The sequence below is a fragment of the Balearica regulorum genome, chromosome 5 (genome assembly GCF_011004875.1).
Source record: "Balearica regulorum gibbericeps isolate bBalReg1 chromosome 5, bBalReg1.pri, whole genome shotgun sequence".
NCBI lineage: Eukaryota > Metazoa > Chordata > Aves > Gruiformes > Gruidae > Balearica > Balearica regulorum.
This window is the reverse complement of record NC_046188.1, coordinates 57,146,426-57,170,857: the sequence shown is the minus strand read 5'-3', so window position 1 is coordinate 57,170,857 and position 24,432 is coordinate 57,146,426. Positions and strand designations below refer to the sequence as shown.

The window sequence follows — 24,432 nt, the reverse complement described above, 5'->3', positions numbered from 1 at the left end:
TTATGTCATAAATGCCACCAAGTTTAAGTCATTTTTGAAAATAAACTGAGTAGTTTAGCCACATACAAGAAAAGAGAACTGTAAATACATCTTTGGTTGCAAAAATATTTCCTGAAGTATTTCTGACCTATACCTATTGTTTTTCCATAGGTTGATGGGATACTGTGCCTGGCTGACATTCTTACTGATAACACCCATTCGGAAGCTACTCATGCAGAAGCAGCAGCAGTAATTGCACAAATCACATCTCCACATCTCACATTCACTCAGCATCTCAGCAGCTTTCTGGAAAATATGGAAGAAATTGTCACAGCACTTGTCAGTAAGTTCTTTATGGCACTTCTGAGTCTTCCCAGTTAAAATGACAGGTTGGGGTAGGACTCTTTCATTAGGAGTATTCCCTAAATAATGTTTGCCATTCTTTCCTTAACAGATAAAAGAACTCAGTCATTTTTAATTCTGAATCAGGGCATTCTGCAATTACATAATATTTTTTTACCCTAGTCCATATTTGAATAGAATTTATGCATATTTGTCAAAATAATATATGTGATATTCTACCATTAGAGCCACAAAAAAGAGTCAGCAAAGTATCCTCTTCTCCCATGTTTGTCTGTAAAAGAGCAGTTTCTAATAGCTGCTAACCTTTATGCCTGTTATATTTTCTAAACTTGCTAGAACTCAAGATCACCACTGCTTCTACATTTGTATGATACTTCAGAGGAAAAGTACAGTAAAGTATAATCTATGGGCATTGTTACAAGAAAATAAAAGATCTGTCTTTATTGTCTAGGCCTCTGATCCATGCTAAAATGAGGCAAAGGTAACAGCAAGCTTTTCCTCAACCTGGGTCAGTGAGGACACTTCAGAAAAATAAGATGGTATTTCTCATGACTTTCTAAAGAGAGGAATCTCTTATTTCTGGCAGTGTGCTCCATCCCTCTCAAATACCAGAAACTTTCAGTCAAGCATTCTCTTCCTTTCTCCTATCTGGAAATTCAGTTTCCTAGAGCTTCATGTCAGAAAGTACAGTTTGGGTCATCTAGTTTGATTTCTCATGTATAATAGATCAATTCATCTGGATATTTCTTTACTGAGCCCAATGGTTACAGTTAAACTACAGCACTTCAATTTTCATGCACGTTTTGTTTGCATTAGTTTGGGGTTTTTTTGTTTGGGTGTTTTTTTTGTTTGTTTGTTTGTTTTTGGTGTTGGGTGGTTTTGTTTTTTTTTTTAAATAGAACAAGGAAAGAGTATAGTAGCGCCAGTGCTTGAGTATTCAAGCACTGCAGTGGCTGGGGATTATCTGAGATGTATTTAGGCATTCTTCGATATACCCAAACAGAACTAGTGCTGCAGAAATCAAGGAAACAATTTATTCCTGATGACTAGACTGTCCAGCAACAAATATTGAAGGTTATGCCCTGAACCTGCCTGAATCCAGTGGGTGGAATTAACCTGTGCTGAGCTTGGTTCTGCTGTAGCTAGACTGCTAGAGGCATCTGACCTGATATTTAAGATGGTTTTCGAGGTTATTACAGTGTACTACAGTCAAGGGACAATCTGAACAGCCTATCCAGAAGATATTAGCAGGTGGAGCATTTCCCTAATTGTTACTGTTTAAGTTCCACAGGAATTTTAGTAGTATATATTCTGCCCAAGAAGTGTGAGCATTAAAAATAGAACATGTATAACTTTGGAAGAGCCCTTTCCGTAATCACACACCAGTTTCCTTGTAATATTTATAACTCAGTAATTGAATTACTGTAATATGTTTAATTTTTAAACCATGCTGAAATCCAATTGCCAGGTGATTCAGATCCTAGTTAAAATACATATGTGCAAGGAATTAAAAGGGAGCTGTCTTCAGCACTTCTTATTGAAGCTGGAAAATATGCAGGATGATCTTTGACTATAAAGAAATAGGTTTAGAGACAGGCAACAATGTATCTTGTTCTAAAGAATAGGATATATAGCAGAATCATTCTCTTATGGAACAGTTACTGTTAGCCTTCTGCCTGCTGTATTTAATTTTATTTAGTTATGTCAAGTTTTATGTTGAACATTCAGTGGAATATTCCCTATAGAATAGTATACTAAGTAGATCATACCATTAATTAGATGAATTTTAGAAACACTTGGTGTCTAGGTTCATATTTACCATCTTTGCCTGGTTTTGTGGTTCAAATGAAGGTGCCTAATGTTAATATTGCTTATAAAGCACCCCAACAATGTGACATATGATATAATTGACAAAATTAAGATGATTTTCTTTGTTTTGGTTTGGTTTTTATCTTGATGATTATGAACTTGGTCTTAGATACTAAGACTACTAATGCAAGTTGCAGATGCTTAAATATTGCTTTGAAACACCTAACCATGTTTTTTTGCAATGAAGGAATGACTTTTGTTCAACTCATTTTCTGCATTCCTAGAACTATGCCAAGAAGCCTCGTCTGGTGAAGTTTTCCTGCTGGCTTCAGCAGCTCTTGCCAATATTACTTTCTTTGATACCATGGCTTGTGAAATATTGCTCCAGTTAAATGCGATGAAGATTCTTCTAGCAGCATGTTCAGACAAACACATAGTGGATACTCCATACTCCCGAGATCAGGTGACCGGTTTCTCAGCAAGATGCTGTCTGAGCACATTTGTGTAAAAGTTAACAGGTTTCTGCTCTATGTCTGTTTTGACATAGTTAAATCTAAGGTGCTTTCATGTCTTCCGCTCTTCATTCTTTTCAGTATGTGGCTCTTCCTTTATCTGGTTCTGTTCCTTTTTATTATAAGCATTATGAAATATGATGGCTTTTAATGTGATTTGGGGGAAAAAAAGAAAAAAAAAAAAAAAAAGCGAAGTTCCATATTTCTAAGATACTAGATACTTTTTTTTCATCATGAAGACGGCCAGACAGTGACACAGAGGCCAGAGAGGCTGTGGAATCTCCATCTTTGGAGGTATTCAAAACTTGACTGCACAGAGCTTTAAGGCAAATAAGATATATATGGAGATTGCAGCCTAAATATACAATTATCAGTTCAAAGATGAATTAGCTCCAAAAGCTGAATAAGGATCTGATCCTCAGCCCATTGACGTCGGTGGGCTGTGGATCAAGTCCTAACTGCATGGTAGATGGTTTGCAAGTTTTACTGGCAAATACTGCTGAAGTACTTTTACAGTTCCCTTTCTTTTTCACCAGTATTTTTAGTAAAGAGATACAGAAGATGAAAGGTTTGTGCTAATGCATAGAGGAAATCAGAGGGAATTCTTTTGTCGCTCTCGGGTACTGCCATGCACTGGCATGCTGCAGAGGCACTGCTTATTTGGCATCTCAGTGATGAATTTCCCCTCAGCAGAGTAACAAGTATGAGGTTTGAGGGTTTCGGTAGCTATTACTAAGGGATGGAGGTTGCTAGTCAGCTCTGTTAACTTCTATTTACGAGACATTGTGAATATAACTAAAAGTCCATAATTCAGGCCTCACAAGCCCATCCCTTTTCCACCCTGAAGCAACCAAAAGATGATTTGTGGTAAACTTGGGATCTGCACTGCCACAGAAAACTCTGTGTACCCTTCAACAGGAGCCAGGCCAAGGAAATCAAGGGGCAAGGGACCTTAGAAACTGATTACTGGTGTTCTAGAGGGGTTACTAGGGCTGCTTTAGCTTATATTAAGAGTACTCAGTAGTTTTCCAGCTCAGGAGTGTTTATGAAAGGATGGAGTTAAGCCATAATTACTATATTGCTCTTGGGGCAAAGTCAAGGATATCAGCTATGGTGTTTGACATGGTTGTATACTATTATTACATATGTAGAATTCCTCATGTTCTTTTTTTATTCCTCCTGTATACTCTCACAGTTTTGGTTTCTTTCTTTCTTTATGCCCTCGTCTTAATTCTGCTCTGAGTTTGCAGTTTCCTCTGTGGGTAGCATAGCAAGCCCCTTCTTTGCATGATGAAGGCAGACATTTAAAGAACTATGTATGACTTTATTAGGTAACAGACTAGTTCCAGGCCTTTTGCTGCTTGCAGGACATCTCATCAGCTAAAGGAACAGAGAACTGAATGACTTCCTAAATTGCCATTTTGGCTTTTGATATATATACTTCAATTCCTTTTAGGTATATAATAAAGTTACTCACTTTTCCCATTATATATATTATATATATTATAGATATTATAGATATTATAGATATTATAGATATTATTATGTCCCAGCCAGTAGACATCTGCCTAAGGACATATAAATTAAAGTTGAGTAGGTTTGGAAATTTTTTTATTTGTTTTATTTTTGAATATGCAACCACTGTGTAATATGTCCATTCTGAATGATCAAGTCATCCTGACCAGTAAAATAGATGAATTGGAATTAAGCTATACTAAATGTTGAAATGATCAAACAAAGTAATAATAAGATTCATAGCAAATAGTACAAAATATGGTCTAATTATTATAAAATGTTATAAAAGAGCTCCTCAAACTTAAATGCCCTGTTTTTCATACAGAGCTTTAATTTAACTAACACAACTATCCTATAGAAAACTACCCAGTATTTCTAAATACATTACTACTTTAGCATTACTGCTGATTTAAGAAAATTGTAATTTACTAGGATAGACTGAAGCATGCTCAACGTAAGCCAAAAATGGGAGAAAGGTGGCTGAAATGCAAGAGAGGAAAAATTAGTTTTGTTTTCATTTGTGCCATTTTATCTCATCTTCAAGTCTCAGTATGTCCTTCTATACAGCCTTTCAAAGGACAGCTAGCACTTATTAGTTATCACCCTCCATGATGGTATAAATAAATAAAATTCTGCTCAGGGGTTGGGTGTTGGATGCATTGTGTGTTGCCTGCAGAAAGTATTTTTCTGCTCAAGCACCTCTAAAAGTGTTCTGTCTCTGACTTCTGAAAAGCTTTTGTGTGCAAATGATAACAAATTTTTCCTGCCTTCGCTATATGGAAACCAGCCGCCTTCCTCCTTCATTTTCCAGGCAGTGTTAGATTAGGTCAGGTAAGAAATCTAGAACTGAGTGCTGAACAACTTAATGATAAACAAGATAATCATTGTCCATTTTATAAAAGCATGTATTGCTTCTGTAACCAGCAGTATTACATTGAGATTTCTTAGTTTTATAACAAAATACTTTGTGTAAGAGTCATCAGATAAAGCGATAATTTCCAGATACCTTAGCCTCTATGTTTAGGTCAAAATGGATATGAGTGTACCATGTTCTTTTTCTTGCTGCAGATACTTATTTTCTGGATAGCAGGTTTTTTATTTCAAAGGAGCATCAAAATATCCTTTCAGAAGGGTTCATGCCTAAATTCAGCAGTGTAATGTATACAGTCAGATGTCTTAATGGATTTAAAGCACTGTCAAAAGAAGGGTTTAGCCCAAACCCTTATCATTCAGGGCCTTGACTTTAACCATCATCTTAGACTCTACATAGAAAAACATGAAATATATATGTCTGTGCACAGTATGTTTATGTATAATAATATTTTTCTCTCTGCGTTCCCACTTGTCTCTTCAGTGTTGCTAATATTCTCACCTTACCTGTGAAGTTGTGGAGGTACAGTCTAACAGCTTCTGATCTTCTGTTATTCAGGCAGACAAAGAATTAATGTGCAGTGAAACATCAATTTTAAAGTGGCTTTTTCTAGGTCTAAAATCAGTGAATTATGTTTCAAAAAAGTTTGAGGTGGAGAAAGGCTTTTAAGATGGAAGGTGAAAATGTAAATGGTTGTTGCTTTTTACCTGCTAAATTATTTCCTGTTTTCTTGGTGTTTGGGAGATGCTGCAGGCTCTGAAGCTAAGACCTTCTGTCTTGTTTAAGATTTAAAACCCTTAATACTATTCTTTCTCTAGGTTCTAGATCCTTTTCTCTGTTCTTCCATTTTTTTTTCAAGGCATTTGCATTTTTCTTTTGTTGCCTTTTCCTCCCATTTTCTTTTACATAGGAGATTATAGGGTCAAAAGGAGAGCAGAGACAGATGTTACTTTAACATGAAGAAGTTTTGATTTTTAAATGTGAAAGACTTTGAGTGCAATGTTTTTAATGAGAAAAAATATTAACAGATCTTTGAAAGTAACTTGCAGTACTACTTCTCAATCTGAGTTTCTTGAATACTGGGAAATTTATTACTCCTTCCAACTGCTTTTTGGTTTTGCTTGTTATGAAGACTATGGGATTCCTGACTCCATTTTGTTAAATTGCTGTCCAAATTTTCCCATATGTGTGGAAGCCTGTATGGGCTAACAAGAACTGGGAGCCTGAAGTAGAGTTTGAGCAGTGCAGCAGTGCAGTTAGTTGCTTCTCTTCCTTACATCTGACAAGAATTATTAGACAAAATCATTGCTTGTCAGGGAGAGCTCCCTCTCCCAATTGGATCAGAAGAGGAATACCCCTTCCACTGCTAAGCCATCAGCTGGTCTTTCCCAGAGAAGAAATGTGTGTGGTACCTTGAAACTCAATCACCCATGGCAAGTTACACAAGCAGCCAGTGACAGGGTTAGGAGCAAAGCTTGGTGGTCTGCCTCTGTCAGGTCTGACTTCAGTAGACCTAAGCTTACTGTCTAGTCCTTGAAAATTATTTTCAAGATCAGCTGTAAGTAATTCTTAACAGTCTCAAATGGTTCGACTGCATTCTCACACATCCTTTCTGCAGTTCAACACACTTTTGTAGATTTACTGTGGGTAAAAATGCAACAGAAAGCCTTTACCCAAGGACAAATAGTTCATAAAAAGGTATCTGCACTGTTTTCTTGCACAGGTCTCCATTAATATCCAGCTCTGACATTAGTATAATGATGACTAGATGTGTGGTTACAATTGCCTTTCCTCTCAGTGTTCTGGCTGTGAACTGTAGTTGGTTAACTATACACTAAAATTCTGCAATCCTTCCCAGTATTGACTAGATCACACTGAGAAAACATGTTTTCAGCTCATATAGCTGGAAAGAGAGGTGATAAATTATGTAATTAAGTTATTTTAAAAACCTTAAGAAATTAAACAAGAAACAAGACTGCCAGTAACAGATGCAAAAATTCAAATTAGGCCAAAAGTCACATGACTGTTTGTGAACTTTAACCATGCCGTTATATCATTGATATCCTAATTAGCTTTCTATGTAAGGCTGTAATCACTTTCCTGGTGTCCTTTCATTCTTTTTAGCTAGTTATCTCTGTCTTTGCATATACATTTGAACATTATAAAAATATAAGTAACAGTACTGACTGGCATTATGTGGTCAGTGTTATGGATTGTTACATGTCAGGGGTTCAACGCTGACTCTGTCTTTTAAACACTAAATGTTTTTGAGACAAAATACCTGTTCAGTTACAATTCTGCCTTTCACATTTAGATTTGATGCACGGTAAGACAATGTGCCCCAATTTGCAGAGCAAGAGGTTCAATTGGAAGAGTAAAATGTCAGCTCAGTTGAAGAACTCTGCTACTCTTTGCTACCTTGGTGTGGTGGGGTTTTTATTTCTGGGATCAATTCCTAATATTGCTGCTGCTCTGATTTTGAAGAAGCAATTTAACTTCTCTGCATTTTTCTTTAATCATCTGTAAAGTTGGGCAGATATTGCACTTAGTGTAAAGTCTCTCTAGAGGAAACATGCTATGTCAGCACAATTCATTGCAATTGTTATTTTCTGCAATTGCCTGCCAGGTTCACAGTACAATCAGGCTGGTGCTGGGCTGTTACCTGCAGAAACTATAAACAAGAGACTTTGCTGCAGGCTGTACCTATCATAAAGCCGTACGGTTATGCATGTGTGTTGCTGCATTTGTCATCTTTTGGTCTTCAGTTCTTCAGGAAATGAGATAGCAGATTTCAAACAGCTTCTTTTTGCCACTGAACTTTTTTTCCAAAACAGAATCACTGCCTAGGTGAAGGTTATGACTTCAGTCTTGGTTCTGAGCAGGTGAGCTCATAAACACTGTTTCTACAGATTACAGTTTCTTGTTTGTTTTTCCTCCTCAAGTAGAAAACTATTACCTTCTAGGATAGGCACCAGAAATGACTTCCTGACCACTCTGCTTGAGTTAGTGGCAGTTGAACTAGTTCTCTGCACTTTCTGCCTCCTCTGAAATGTAATCAAATTTCCACCCACATACTCAAACTTTGATTCCAATTAGACTAGCTAGACAAGCGAAGTTGTTTCCTACAACTCTGCATTGGCTTAGGCCAAATTGTGCTCTGCTCTAGGGAGACCAGGTGTCTTAGGTGTCTTTGGTTGATTTGGGTCAGTTTCAAAATCTAAGAAGCTTTCTAATACCATGAAGGAAGTCTGAGGGATGATTACTTTTTTCCCCCCAGATTTTAATCTGAAACATGGAAAACTGTAACCTCAGAAGTGAGGAAGGAGACACACTCTAGCTCCATCACCATGCTACAGTCATATGACCTGGTTCATGGGACATGCCCATTCACCATGTGACCCATGCAGGATGCATTTCCTATGTGCTTCTTTAAAATAAAAAAATGTGAGAATCTGGTTGTTTTGCCTAGTTCTTAGCTAGATTAGTCAGCAATATGAAGAAAATAAAAATTAAGTAAAGACATCCTTCATTCCGAAGGGTAAGATTCATTTAGTTGTAGTCTTTGTTGCTCTGCCTCAGCATTCCAAGTTTATAGTTCCCTGACACAGTCTCAAAGTAGACCTAAACTTTGCAAGCAGATCTTGTCTCTAACCACTACTATTATTTTATGGGGATGTTTGCCTCTTCCAGTCAGGTGACAGAAAGACCTATTGATCTGCTTATATATTTATTTCTTAATTTTAAGGAAGAAAAGTGAATTCCCAACCACAGAAATGGCTATCAGAAACAAGGGGAATTAAGTTTTATATTTTAAGGAGTATAATGTGCCAGAGAAAATTTCTAGAGATTTCTTAGCAAATTTTTTCCTCCCAATAAATAGTATCCTGAAAGGTTTTTCCACCTAGACTTGATGTAATAGCTGTTCTTGACCCCTGCTGTATGTACTCTTTTACTGTTTCCCTGTGGATTGATCTTGAATCGTGAAGTTCAGATTTTTTTTAATTTACATTCAGAAACAAAGACACCATCTTGCTTCTGACTAGTCAGATGCCCCTTTCTTTCTGAAGATGGGTATCTGGAACCTTGCAGACACATTCTGATTTACCTCTATGTCATGTATTTGACATAGATTGCAAAGTACACTTATAAAATGTAGCAAAAATTAATTATACTTAGTGATGAATCAGCCTTAAAGGAGTAATTAACTAAGAAAATTAGCAATTCTATATTGATCTACTTTACCATTCAATTAAAATACTTGCTAATTCTCATTTTGAGTTTGCATCTTTCTATTTATGTTGGGACTGTCAATAAAAGCTTACTGAACAGTGTGCCTTTATTATCAATAAAGGTATATTAGCATCACATCTCCCAGCTCTGTAGACATGTCCCCCTCCTCCAAGTGAGGTAAGTGACCCTCAAATATGGAAGACATTGCCCCTTTAACAGGCTAAAATGTGTGCTTTCATCTTCCAAATCCTACTGCATCTTTCCTCCTGAGTAGCTGGTTTCACAATAATGAGAAACACTTTTAGATGCTCTTAAATCTCCCATTAAGGGAAAGTTATCAAAGCAGCCTTCTTTTTCTTAATTACTCTATAGGTTTAAATCTCTTTGTTACCTAAAGCATTTGAGATTTACACTCTCAGTGTATGTATCTTAGTTTATAACAAAGCATTTTCATCTAGTTTTCACTTTTGCAACAAATGTCCAGTACCTTTGTGCACTGGTTAATGAGCATTAGTCACCATTAGTTGTTTAGAGGAGAAAGTGTTGTTACAGTGTTATGGATTATATTTTTTTAGCAAGAGAATTTCCAAACTGACTGTTGCTCTTCAAGAGGTTTTGAACAAAACTATTTTAAAGCTTCTTAATTAACCATGGTTTCTCAAATTTAAATCACTCTTGACACCTGAAATTTCTATGGTTTAGTGCAAAGCAGATCACAGAACTGAAAAGGAAGGTTCATCATCCATAAATTCATTATGTGTGAAAGGCTGGGTGAGTGGAGGGAAACTATGTGGAACTAAAAACACTTTTCAAATTATAAAAATCGTTTTTGTTTACTAGAGTTACCAATCACATCAACACTGCCTATTTTACAATAATGGATGATATTGTCAATACAGAGCAGTATCTGTTTTTACTATCTGTTTACTTATTTTGCTTATAGAAATAGAGATTTTTGGTTAGGTTTTAGATTAATTTCCAGGGCAACTGTAAGAGTAGCAACATGATGCTTTACTGACATTTGAAAAGTATGAAATACCTCTATTTTTTTTGAGTTTATTTATTAAATAGGGAAATTATCCATGGAACTAAAGGGGAGTCCCCAACCCTCCATATATCCATGCATACTTAGTTCACTAGAAATTGTTTAAAGATGAACTTTCAAAGCTTCTTGATTTTGGGTATGTTTTTTTTAAGCTCTGAAAATTAACTCCCTAGTCTCAGTTTAATCTTGTGAAAAATCTTACTAGTCCCAGTCAGACTATCTGCATGTTAATATTTTGATAAGTTGGTGCCTCTTCAAAAGGTGCCAAAAAATGAGCTGATCTGAGAATTCTCTTCCTGGTATGTTGCGTTTCACTGTCTCTCATTACTAAGTGGTTTAGTTGTGTAGTGCATAGCACATATTAACAGGTAGGTGGTGAATGTAGGGATAAACCCCAGAGACCTGTTCCTCTGGGTTTTTTTTAGCAGTGTAAATCATGTGATACTGACTTTAGTAATTCAGCTTTCATCTGGTGGCAAACAAATTTATTAGTTCATTATTTGTTGATCAAGCCTATTTTTCTGTGGTGTTCATTACTACAGTGGTTTTAGGGCTGCCAGTTCCCTCAGAGAAAGATGCAGCCACCAGGTTTATCAGAGTCCTGCTGTAGAGAAGCACCTGCAATTGATGGATCTGGATAACAGAGACCTGAGTGTGGACTGTCCTGGGTTAGTCTATTGGAGGCATCTGCTAGAATACAGACGTTGGAGCTGTACAGATCAAGATCTAGCTTTGGAACAGATCTGTCTAGCAGACATACAGGCGTGAGGCAGGGAATTATGCTGGATGGGATCAGTTCTTGCAGCACACGGTTTCTAAGGCAGTCCACTATAATCCATCATGAGGTTTGGCAATAGAATGTGAGATTGATGTTTCACTGAAAAATGGGAATCTCTGACAATCTTTGCTTAATAGTACATCTGCAGATTCCACATATCAACATATCACTAGGGTTTTGGAATTTGTGGGTAGCCACAGCACAGACTTTCTGCATGCTATGATAGCACTGGCAGGTGGTCAGACCTCATGTATCCTGTCTTCAGGATATCCTCTTTTTTGTACTTTGAGCTTACTACAACTTCATTGCATGGCTTAGGAATCCAGAAAAAGTTGCAAGAATCATAAATTGTCTCAGGTGCCAGTCCTTTATAATCTTGGAGTGTAATCTTTTACAAGAAATGGCTTGAACAATTAATGAAATTGGAACTAAATATTACAGCTGAACAGAAGAGATTCCATGTTAAATATTTTCAAGTCTTTCAGTTATTATTCAATTATTTCAATTCTGAAAGAGGTTTTGGTATCTATTTTTTTCCAGTAATTTTAATCTATTTTCCTGGTGGAAATAAGGCTTAGGCAGTCCCTTTTATCTATATTTGTTTGTGTGCTCCATGTCTCACAATAACATCTCAACTGGTTTTCTGATTCAACAGGACTTCACAGTCATTTTTGAGAGATTGCCTAAGGCTTTATGAAATTTGAAGCCAGATAATGGGAAAAGAGAGGCTAAGATAAAGATTGCAGCATGACCCTATGTATCATTAGACAAAAAAAAAAAAATCTACAGTGGGACAGATGCCACTGGAAAAGATTTGTTTATGCTTTATGATCAACTCTAAATCCAGAAAAAATGAGTCTTCATTAATACCAGTGCTCACGGAAGTGTTACTTTTCAAAGCAAATTGAGTCTACATTTAAGTTTCTGTTTTCTTCTAGAGAGTTCATCTTTAGTATTAAACTTCCTTGAACTTTGTTCTGTATTGCAGAGAACATTTTTGTGTAAGCTGCATGTATACTGAATTTTAAAATAGGCAAGTATAGGGGAAATATAGCATTAAAAGTCAACTCTATTCAGCTTGCCTATTGATGTGTTTACATTATGCTATTTCACCTCACATTGTTTATATCACAGGAAAATGTGACTTTTTGGGGGAAAGGAAAGTCTGTCCATGTGGAGTGAACTAATCTGTAGTTTAACTGCTTTTCAAGTCCTACTAAGATTTTAAAAGATAATGTAGGTAGAACTTGACAGCTACTGACGAGAAGGGTCTTTTATAAACCCCTCTGGAGAAGGTTACATATAAACCCATTAGGCTAGTTCATAAATACCTTGCAAAATATAGGGGGCCACATAATCAACACAAAGTAGTATAGATATAACCTCAAATAATTTTTGGTGTCAAAAGATACACACAAAATATTTTTATGTATGAAAATACTTATTAGACAAAATAACTTGAAGCAGTGGAATAATTGGCATGTATTCAAATTGTGGTTAATTGAATTCTTCATCTGTGGCTTAGAGAGCCACATGGGGTAGAGATTCTGCATAGAGGAAGCAATTTTCATTAACAGGATATAATTTAGAATGAGAAAACATATACACTCTGCCTGAAACACAGTTAATAATTAATATGGAATAAATACATAGACATATACTGAGTTACCATATTTCTACCTGTCACTCTTTCGAGTTTCAGCAACTCATTTGCATCCTAAGTAAGTATATTTATTCAGAGAGATGACACTGTAACACTACCTTCAAAAGTGGAAGACCTTTATGTCACAGCACCAAAAATGAGTCATCCTTGTTATCAAAATGGCAAAGTGAGATCAGAATGGTGATTTGATCTCATGCCTACTCACATCTAAGAAGTTTGCTTGTTTGTGAACTGACACTATACTGTTAAAAAACGGATAACCAGTTCTCAAAATTATCATTATTTTTGAGGTTGATCAGGTTTTCTCAACTAGAACAGCAAAAATAAAAACTTCTTAAGAAAGAATTTTATTTCTATTTTGTATTCCAATCTTCTATACCATTTATTATTTGGTCACTCACTTATGCTGTTAATATTGAGATATGTCTGCATGCAGAAAGCAAGTTATTTGAAGGCTAAAGTAAAAAAGAATATCTTGCAGGATGTATGAAAGGAAGTACATGATATCAATGAAAGGACTGGGTGATTGAAAGCCAACAGCTCCACATGATCCAGTCTCTGTCAACAGCTCGCTGCATCACTTTAAGCAAGATGCATTACATTTAGTTTTGAAAACTGTTAGTGCTGTTTTGGATGAGAAATTCTGTAAATCAGGATCTCAAAATGTGCTTCTGTTGGTACAAAACCTAATCTTGGCCTTAGCTCAGCAAAGGTGTAAACGGATTTTTAAGTCCAGCTCATTTTGGGAAAGTGCTTTGACATGCATCTAATGGCTTCAATAAAACTATAAAGTTTTCCTAAAATACTCCCTTGAATCAAGGCTCAAAACTCCAAATCCATTGCGAGGATTTCTCAACATTTCAGCTGAACTCTGAAGCAGAAAGGTAGCAATAACTTAGTGCTACTGAACATAGTCATATGCTGGTTCTTAGCCTTTGCTCTGAGCTCTACCTGAGCTGGAATGTGACTACAGAATTGGTTCCTGAGGGCAGGCAGCTCCTGGCTGAATTCTTTGTAGGGCTCCAGGGTTTTTTCACTTGGTTGGTTTTAAAAATTTTTATCTTCCTCTTTCTACCGATTTGACCACTGAACAAAATCTGCTGCATAGAGCTCTATGACAGTCTTTTATGAATGAGTATAGGAGTGTGAAAAAAAGAGGTTTCACTTTTCTTGTTGTCTCGATTTTGGTTGGCAGCCATATATATAAGATAAAGACCCTGGAGAAATCACAAAGGTGGTAATAAACTGTTCAACTACAAGAATGATTTTTAATTTTATTGGGTTTGCCATATTTCTGCCATACTAATTTTATAAACCACAGTGCTATTAAATATTACTTAATTGCAGGGCTATACTTCATATTTCCTTCTGTTTTTAATAACAGGTGGTAACAATATTGGCAAACATGTCTGTCTTGGACCAGTGCGCTTCAGAAATCATTCAAGGAAATGGTATGTATTTTAGCTGAATTATATTCTGTATATATTTGTGGAGAATGTGAGTAGATGGGAAAGGAGTGGTTACAAGGTAAAGGAGAAAGGCTTCACTAATAATACTTCATTTTGCATCCTGTCTCTGCTGGATATTGCACATTGCTGCAGGGGGCAACATGAGCCCTTGGGATGGTTCTATGTAACTGAAATGAATTACCACTGCTTTAGAAAACTTTGCATGTATGACCATATTGCTGATGTTCTCTGTGTGTGTAACTTATTCATAGATACAAAGCAAGGTAGTACAAAGTGTTTCAACAACTGTTATTCTGGTAATTACATTTTATATGGTGGCAATTCTTACACATTGAAAGACATAATCTGATACTGAGCCATGCATACCTGCATTTTGTGTCACTTTTTTCACAGGTATTCACAAGTATTATAAATTTTGAGGCATTATGATTTTATTACTATAGAACAGTTGCCAATTTTTTTCCCCACACTTTAAATATCATACTATGAGAAATTCATTATATTGAAAAAACTCTAGGTATTATAGGCCCATCAGAAGTCTGAGAAGTTAGGTTAATAATTCTGTAGATAAGGATACAGGAAGACGTAACTGCCTTTTAATACACCTACCAGCAAATTCATGGCCAAGCAATATAGTAAGAGGTTTTTGGTGGTTTTTTTTTGTTTTTTTTTTTTTTGGTTTGGGGTTTTTGGGGTTTTTTTGGTGGAAGATATTAAATTACAATGAAGCTTCACATATATTGCTTTTTCTGCCCTAGGAATATCCCTTCCACACTTTTTAAATTAAGGTTTGGATAGGAATGGTTTGTGTTTGGATTCATTTGAATCTCAGACATGGCTGATTGTAGGTGGGAGAAGGAGTTTCAGAAAGCATCTACATAGAAGCAGGTCTTGAAATAGAATTGGCCAATTCCTATGTAATATTGGATTTAGAAGTTTCTTGCATTTCAGTGGAAAATTTGAGCTCTGTGCACACAAATATGACTGGCAAGGATCAGGCACAACTAATTTGCTTGATATGATCCATGTGTGCACAGAGGTAGTACGCATTTGATGTCTTTGCTGAGGTGGATAGGTGTTGCAGTTTGAGACCAAATGACAATGTGGAGGTGGAATGGATCTCGATAGTGAAGCAATTTAATCACAGATAAATGAATTTTACAAATTACCTGACTTCCCTGTCCCATGCAGAAGACAGTGCAGTGAGGGGGAGGAGCAAGGCAGGTTAGCATGATGGTTTCTTATATGACCTCCTTGTTGCATGGGAGGGATGGGGCAGTCTCAAAGAGAGGTTGGTCAGATCCATGTGGTGGTTCCTGCCATGCTCCTGGTCCAAGCTCCCTGTGTTCCTGGAGGTTGGAGACGTGGTCCCGGACCTCTTGGTGCAGGCACATGGGGCTTCCCTACCCAGAGTCTTTTCGAGAAACTCTTGGTAAGACCCTGACATTTCTCAGGACTCTAGGTGTCTGTAATTATAGGATTGGGTAGAGAACACCCTGTTGGTGATTTGTCTGTTTGACTTGTGCTGTTGTTTGCTGATTTGCTGTTGCTAGCACTCACAATGCAGAGATGTCCTGGAAGATTTTGCATTCCTTTTTATGATTAACAGATTGGTTATGTAGTTTGGCTGTCTATTTCCTTGAGCACACCAAAACATTTTTTGTTTGGGACAGGTGTTTGATCATGTTTCATCTACTTCTGCTACAGCAGAAACTTGATTGAAGTTCATGAAATTGTACTAACAGCTATGCCAAATAGGCCTAACTCATGCTAGATACTACAGTAGGTGGAGATGTACATGTGGATTGTCAAGCACAATGTGATGATGTAAAGTTTGTGTATACACTCCATAATGGAAGTTCACACAGAAGCATTTGCCCCCAGATTTTTGAGAAAGGTTGACACTCATCTTGTGTATAAAGACTTTTTGCATCTGCCTAATGTCATAATAATCAGATGCTGGTCAGAAGCCAGATTCACAAACTCAGAAGGGTCTTTGAATCCTGGAGAGTTTAGATGATACATTTTCTTCTTAACTGACTTTTTTGTATGTTGATTGTTATCTAGCTGCATGATTCTGATGCTAATTCTCTTAATTATTTATGCAAATGTTCTAACAGTTAAAATCCTCTGATGCTACCTGAAGGAATCTGAATGTCTATTAGCATATGGAGTCTGATAGCACATAATTCTCCTTACATTTAAAATAGTCTAGAAAATAGAAATCAGTACAGTCTCATCTTTTTTTGTGCTGCTATAACAGAATATCAACTCCTACAGGCAACAAGTTAATGAAACCATTTTGACATGGATGACATTGTCTCTTCTGAAGTGAAGAGTTAGTTGCACAGTAAACTTCAAGAGGCAGAATTTCATCATTTCCCTCATTAAAGGATTCCCCATTCTAAAATACCCTTAAACACTTTGAGATAGGAACTTTTAAAGGCTTGCTTAAAAATGCAGAAACTGAAGAAAAAAAAAAGCTTTTACTTTCCTTTAATTCAAAGCAACTTCATGTAGAGACCTGAAATATGCCACTACAGGTTTTTAGGTTAGTGATTACCTTCAGGTTAGTTTAGAAGCAAATAAAGAATTGTATTTAGTTTGACTGAAATAAATTTGTGAAATCTGAAACACCAACTTGTAGAGGAGTCAAGAAGTTGGAGGAGGGAAGAGTTAGTGCATTTTCTAGTTCCAGAAGTTCTGTAGCTTCCTAGTGAAGACAAACTTATGCACAGATCAGATGTGCCTGAATGCTGATGGCCAAATTGCTGTCCACATTTATGCATCCTTCATACCCTATTTGGGCAGTGATAGGTCTGTATTTACCTAGCTTGCTTTTTCCCTTTACTTTTTTGGACTGAGTTTTTTGTTGGAGAGAGAATAACAATGGCTCTTACATCCTTCCAGGTGTTCAACTTTTAATGGAAATGCTGTTTGAAAGACCATCTTCAGGAAATTCAGCAGAAGTTGCTGCTTGTGAGCGAGTCCAACAGAAATCTGCAGTTACGCTGGCACGACTCAGCCGAGATCCTGAAGTGGCAGATGCAGCCGTAAAACTCAGCTGTAAGGATGTATCACTAGCTTAATGGTGGACTGAAAAAGAGGGAGGAACTGCCAGTCATGGAGAAGCTCTTTTTAATTTTTAGCCTCACTTGGTACACTTTATGGAATAGGTTCCCTATACAGTCTGTCCAGAGAGTGACTGAGGAGGTCGTGCTAAATGAACCTCTGGCTCATTTCCCAGAGGAACCTGAGGTGCAGCGTCCACTCAATACGTAGCTGCGGCAGACTGTGCCAACTGACAGTGCTGCCTCCTCCATTCCTTTATTTAAACCCTTGTGCAGGATCTGTCAGTTGACAGAAAAGTTGGACCCCTACAGGTCCAGATGTGATGAATCTAACGGGAAGCAGCATGTTCATTTGGCTGGAGTTTTTTAAGGGCGTGTGGGAGGACTGATAGGAAATAAATGGAAGTCACAATTTCCACTCTGAAACAGCAATAATGGGTAAAAACAATGCATTTGTATGTTTATGCTTACAACTATTAATTATGACTGCTCTGAACTACATAGCTCTATGGGCAGTTCTTTAAGTATTTGCATATCATCTTTGCATTAGAGATCATGTCTACTAAGGGAGACAAATGTGAAACATCTAAAAAAGACCTCATCTCAAAATAAGGAGTTTGTTTTTCTAAATTATTTCTCCTGATACTCTTTTGTGCACTCAGGTATTCCTCGCCTAGTTAAACTTTGCAGATCACCAACTGAAAGAAATAACAGTGATTCTGTTTTAGTGGCATGTCTGGTAGGTACATTTTAAGCTTTCTTTCATGCTTATCCTGAAAAATGCAGAAAAAAAAGCCCTTTAGATTTCAAAATGCATAAGTATTGCAGGGATGTTTTAAATTCATGTCAGGGGCTCCTGCTTTCCCCCTCAAGCATAATCCTGTACAGTGTCAATTATTTATCCTCAGATTGAAGATTTAAACACATAAAGAAAAATAGCTTCATCTTCACATTATTGAGCACTAAAAATTTCACTGGAACACTTCAGAATTTAAGGTTTCAGTAATTCTTGAATTCCATTCTCTGATGATGTTATGTTTGCTGAAATGAGCCTTGAATCACAGAGGTAGCGACCCTTTATCTGCACACATACGTTTGTATGGAAATATTTATGTAAAGTGGCCAAAGAGAAGAAAGGAGATTTCTTGCTTTCACTACAATCCATTTTTTTCTATTTGAGTCTCCAAGACAATATAGTGTCCAGCCAAGGAGTGGCCAACAGAAGGTTAACGCTTTCTCTGCTTAGGAGCAAGATCCCAGCTGTGAGCCCCAGCCAACTGTCGGGGTTGAGTAATTTCACCTAGCATTCTGTGAGAGGAAAGTGCTCTGGGGACATCGAGGATCTTGGGTTAGGAGATAGGGTTTGATGAATGAAGGCTGAAGAATATTGTTTGACAGTGCTTTTTAGTATTAATGTATTTTAAATGTAAAAGTAAAACTTGGTTATTGCAGCTTTGATTAACAGCTAGCTTTGTACCAGCATATGAGAAGTTTTATTCATTTAAGCAGGACTCATTCATTAAAAAGACAGTATGAATGTGAACGTTAAGAAATGCTGTGGTTATTCTTCACACATGCCGAGAAGGCTTGTTAATCTTGTATGGCTAGAGCAGAGGCCACAGAGTGATGGCAGTGAACCAGACTGTGATTTTTCTGTCTCATTGAAGTTTTTGCTGCACATTCCCTGAACTCATCCCTATCATTTGGGATGTTACCTGCCTGTCTGTCTCAACAATTCTGCTTCTGATATTTAAGTAACTGCCTGATGACACTTTCTATGGCAAAAATGTTACCCTTGAGACATAAGCTGCTTCAGGTTCTGACAGGTATTGTCACTAAAGTCTGAGGGCTTGTACTGTTTGGTATTTTTAGCTTGGTTCTTTACTTTTTGTATATTTTGAAGCAGGCGATTAACTCTTGTGTTAGTGCTGCATTAACAAACAGCACAGAGATAAGCTGATCACAACTATCACACCTTACTAATAGAAGACAATTTTTGTTGTTGAGGAAAGCCAACCTGCTTTCCAGTTGCATCTGTCATGTCAGGTTGCTAGAAGGTATGTAATTGTTGTATATTTTTCTCCAGTGAGAAAAACAAGTAACTTCTTAGAAGGGAAAAGTTTATGAAAATAATAGTAATATCAATGCAATTTGTATTGTGCGGCCTCATAATCAGAACAACTGGCAGTGTTATTTGTTCCCAGATGGTTTGAAATGTACGGCTTCTTTCTACTACACTAGTATGTAAAGTATTTCTGTTATGGGAATTGCATAAAACTTCAGTAGCAGACGTTTTCTGAATCAGATGGCTTAGAGTTCTCATAAATAACACAAAAGTTGAAAGGAGAGTTGAGATACAAAGAGGTAGCGTGAAATGTGCAGCAGATCAGAGATAGGTTTACAATCAAAGTGCTCTGACTCTCACCTCTGTGTTCTTTAACACCACACTGTCCCTGCTGCTCAGGTCTGAGAGTAATGTGCCCCAAAAGAATTGTCATTTAATGCCTGCATTTGAGGGGAGATTCATCTGACAGATGAAGACAGTAACAAGAAATTAGCCAGGTAGAAGGGTCCATAGACCTTCACAGTTCAGTTTTGAGTCTTGGCTATTATTTAGAGATAGTTATAATGGATTCATGCAATGAAGACTTTGTCAAACCTTAGCAGTATTACATTTGTGTTGTTTTGTTTTTCTAGGCAGCCTTACGGAGACTAGCAGTTATGAGTCCTGATGAACTTGAAGATTCAGATTTTCAGCAGCTAGTAAAGCCCAGACTTGTGGATTCCTTTCTGCTATGCACAAATATGGAAGAGAGCTTTGTATAAATGTGAGCCAAAAACCTTTGAAAAATAATCAAGATGATAGGTATACAATAAGATAGTACATATACAATTTTATTTAGTTTTAATCCTCTTGTTATTTATGACTTATTTATTTTAAGGCCATGAACATGTGGTTTGTAGGAGCAAAGAAACAGAATGAGCAAACTTGTTTCAGTGGTTTGCAAAGGTAATTTTTTATTTTATTTTCCTGCTAAGACACGTCAACAGACCTTATCACTGCAATCTAACAAAATGTTGTTGTCTTGTTTAATATAGTTGAATCCAGGTAAAGAAGCCAGGAATTTGGTGCTTTGATATTTAATGCTTCTAATAATGTTTTATTGCTGATATTTTTCTACAGTTAGAAGATTTTGCAGGTTTTTTTAAGAAATGCTTTAATCTCATGCATTTGCTGCATTAGAAGAAAAGTAATCCTTAAAACTTCAAGTACATACTTTGAAATGAAAGGGCTGTCACAGTCGGAGTCTAGTTCTTAACTGTTGTTATTTTTTAATAGAATTATGAAATACGTAGCTGTGATTAGCTAAGAAAATGTTTCAGAAGATTTTCAAATGCTGGCTTGGAATGACATTAGAGGACATTCTTACACTGTATAAGATACACACTTGCAGACAAGTATTTTATTTACATTTACTGAAGTTCCCTAAAGAAATTGAGAGAATTCCAGAAAAATCTTTATGAAATCAAACAAACATCATCAATGTGAAGGTATGTAAGATTTGAAATCATTACACACTGATAATTTTCCCTCCTTTCCAAGCCTCACAAGAACTGGAAGTAAGCATGTCCAGACATGTTTTTAATATTCAAGCTACTACTTTTGTGAAAAGTTGAGCATGCATACACTAAATAATCAGAACAGATAAATTAATTGTCACTTGAATTTCCATTTTTCTGTTTTTCTAACTAGTCCTGTATTTCTAAAACTGTGAAATGGGACTTTCAGGAGCTCTTGGAGTTGAAAAAAGGAGATTTTACCAATGGATAACATAAAGAATAGAGATGATTTTAAAATATATATTTTTTTAATGAACATTTCTCTTAAAATTTGCCTTTTTCTTTTCATCATGAAACCGTATAAATTTAAAATTAGTCAAACGGCAATATCTTGAGAGTGTTTTTTCCTCCAACTTGTCACAAAACACTCTGTAGATTATGAAAGTATCTGCGTTTTTTTTTCTTGATGGCTTGCAACTATTGCTCTGGATCATTTTATGATCAGCAACTTTAGGGTACTAGGACATCTGCCAAAAAAGTAAGTACATGTCTTCTTTACTGTACTTACTTTGTAGATACGTTAAGCAGCTTAATTCATTAATGTTTATTCAGTATTATGTGGTGTTTAGATGAAAGGCACCAGAAAATTGCTAAGCTGTGATTGCCTTCTGCATTTTCTGTGTCTGAGAAATCTGTTCTGCTTCAAGCACTCTTAAATGGTGGCTACTTTGTTCTCCCCTTGAGTATATATGTTAAGAAGTCTCTGCCTTAACATTTCTTTGTGATCTCTTCATTTAACTATGAGCTCTATCTTGGCTGAAGTTTTAAAACATTAGAAAACATACAATGACCTCTGTTATAAGCAACTACTCAAAGATAAGCGTTGAATCAGATGTTTCACAGATGTAATTTTCTAGTAAGAGCAGAGATGAATTCTGCTTTGTTTGCTTACTTTGAGACAGCTCCTTAAACTTTTGAGATTCTTAAGATGTATGGTACTGTACAGCTTTAAAAATATTATTTAACGCTTTCCTCTCTAAGCAGAAATACATGTATGAACCATGGATTCTTTAAATGGTAAGATCAACATTGTTGCAATAAACAATGAACTGTTAAATCTTGTAAAAAATGAACTCAATAAGGTTCCATTGCTATCATCTGATAACATGATAATCCCTAATAGAATACAACACATCAAATTCTGTTGTGAATGTCCTGTACTGGACCTTGTTGTGTCAGCTGCAAGTAACACCAGAGATACTAATTTGTAGATGGGTAGAGTTTATCCCATAATAGGTAGAGTTAAAATCTCATTTAAAAACAATGTCCACACCTGTAAAGTGAACTGAAGTAGCTATTCAGAAAATGCCATTATGACCCTTAATGTTTTAAAGCCATTTTTAACATGTCAGTCAAATATTCAGTGAGCAGGCCAGTAGCAATGAATTAGTCTAATTTGCTCTCAGAGACAATAACGTGAATCCTCATCTATTGATTTTAATACGGATACTCTCAATCTGTAAATATGTGGCCATAATTCTAGGCCCATATTGTCATTTTACATGTGTTCATATTATGAATGTAGCTGTTTACAGAAACAAAATATATTTAAGGTGGATCTCATATTTGTAGTAGAAAATTATATTTTGAAAGAGACAGTTCAGACCCATTATCACCTAAGTGTCGTCAAAACCATTTTCACTAGGTCTGATTTTCTCACCTAAAGTTGTGCACTTTATTTTTGTATATGCTAAAGTTTATGAGAAAATAAACATACCTCTTCCTTTCCTCTTAATTAACTTGAAAATAAAAAGTCATTAAAAATACTGAAATATTATTTTCTCGTTACTTCTGAATGAATTCTAAATTAAAAATGTTTGCTTTGAAAGTGATTTTTCAGTTTTTAAACCAAAAATTAAAGGAACAGTTTAAGCCAGAATAAACATGTTTAATTTCAATGTAGTATGAAACAAAATATTTCATAGCAAAAGATTTTCACTACAACATGTATTTTAGTGGATCAATCTTTTGACTCCCTATGTATATACATATACAGTTAGTAGAGTGAGGTAGAGAGTATGTGTAATACATTTACATATCAATTCATATATGTGAACTCATTGACCTCTAGAGACTGCCTGTAGTTTAGATATTAGCTTAATTATTCTGGAAACTAAATGTTATGCTTGTCAGAAATGTTGTGGTTTCATTTACTTTTTTCTGAACATTTTAGATTTTGTATGAGATGATTAGAAATGTTAGACAAAGACAAACATGCAGTGAACTACAGAATTCTTTGTAACTTTGATTTGCATTCCAGTGACTTTGGACAATGTGTTCAAATTTCAGCTTTAGTTTGAACTGTTTACAGATATTTGGGGCCCAGATGTTTCATTTATAGAATAAATTTTTTTCTCAGTTTATTATGTGTTTGGTACATGAATCATTTATGTGGAATGTTACTTGTCTGACCTGTTCTGTTTAAAATAATATTTAAATCTACAGGGGATAAGATAATGTCTTTATAAATTGGATGTCTTACCTATTTTTTAGGGTTGCCTGTTAATGTCCAAAAGACGGGACTTGGTCTGTAGGGTGTCACGTTGCCTTAATACAGGACTGATTCTGGTATCTCATATGGCTGGTTCCAAATATGTATGTTGACCATCTCCTTTTAAATAACAGCAATGAACAGTCAAAATAACATTGGCTTTTGTATTTTGAGAAATCTGCTTTGATTTTCAGTTTAAATTTATATTAAATTTGATATATTTAAAATAATACTCTAGACACTGTAAATTATTCACTACTGTTCTTTTTAAGGGGAGGGAGAGAGGGGGAAAAGGAGGGAGGGAAGATGGCATCGAGCATTGAAAGATAGGTCTAAAGCGAATTTGTTCGTTTGAGTTGGAAGTGCTTAGCTGGTGCGGAGATAGGTGAATAGTTTCAGCCCTTGAGAGGCTAAAGAACTAGGAACAAGGGAAACACAGGGTCATCTACTTTAGATACTTAAACACTTTGCAGAAATCTTTATCTCTATGTTCTAGTTTGCTCTTGGGTCTGAATTTCTCTTTCTCTAGCTGAGACAACTTTCTGTCTCTTAGGAGTGTTATTTGTAAAATTGCTAGTTATCTGAATAGAAGAGACTTAAATTCCAAGGTCTGGTCCTGGTAATTGCTGATAAGGTTTTTGCTGAGAAACTAAGTAACAAAAGTAACCTGTTAAATAAATGTACTCTAGATCACCTAGAACGAAAAGAAATGTTTATTGTTCCCTCAACAGGAGGAAGAAGAGCATATCCTCCAGAATATTTGAGAGAAAACATACATATAATAGTCTACTTCCAGGTATTGATACTTTTACAAGCAGACTTGCTAACTAAGAATTTATGAATTGATCAGTCTCCTGCCAAATAATTACCGAATCAAAATAATAAAGGAAAACTACTAGACCTACACACAAAATACCAGGAAACGAAAGATTTTTTCTCTTTCATTTTCAACAGCCTGTCAGTGACTTTCTGTTTTAATGATTCAAGTGTACCAAAAACCCAATAGAAGCTATGG

General features: G+C 36.1%; 1 protein-coding gene across 3 annotated transcripts in view; it reads left to right on the top strand.

The window, feature by feature from the left end:
• The window catches only part of INSC (INSC spindle orientation adaptor protein), a 147,518-nt gene extending 124,229 nt beyond the window's left edge, over positions 1-23,289 (top strand). For all 3 annotated transcript variants that reach the window (XM_075755090.1, XM_075755092.1, XM_075755089.1), the window contains 6 exons: positions 151-322; positions 2,436-2,614; positions 14,150-14,216; positions 17,145-17,300; positions 17,968-18,044; positions 20,003-23,289. In XM_075755090.1, coding sequence (XP_075611205.1) covers positions 151-322; positions 2,436-2,614; positions 14,150-14,216; positions 17,145-17,300; positions 17,968-18,044; positions 20,003-20,131 — 780 coding nt within the window. In that variant the 3' untranslated portion in view covers positions 20,132-23,289. The remainder of the gene's footprint in view (positions 1-150; positions 323-2,435; positions 2,615-14,149; positions 14,217-17,144; positions 17,301-17,967; positions 18,045-20,002) is intronic.
• Positions 23,290-24,432: the final 1,143 nt, after the last annotated feature.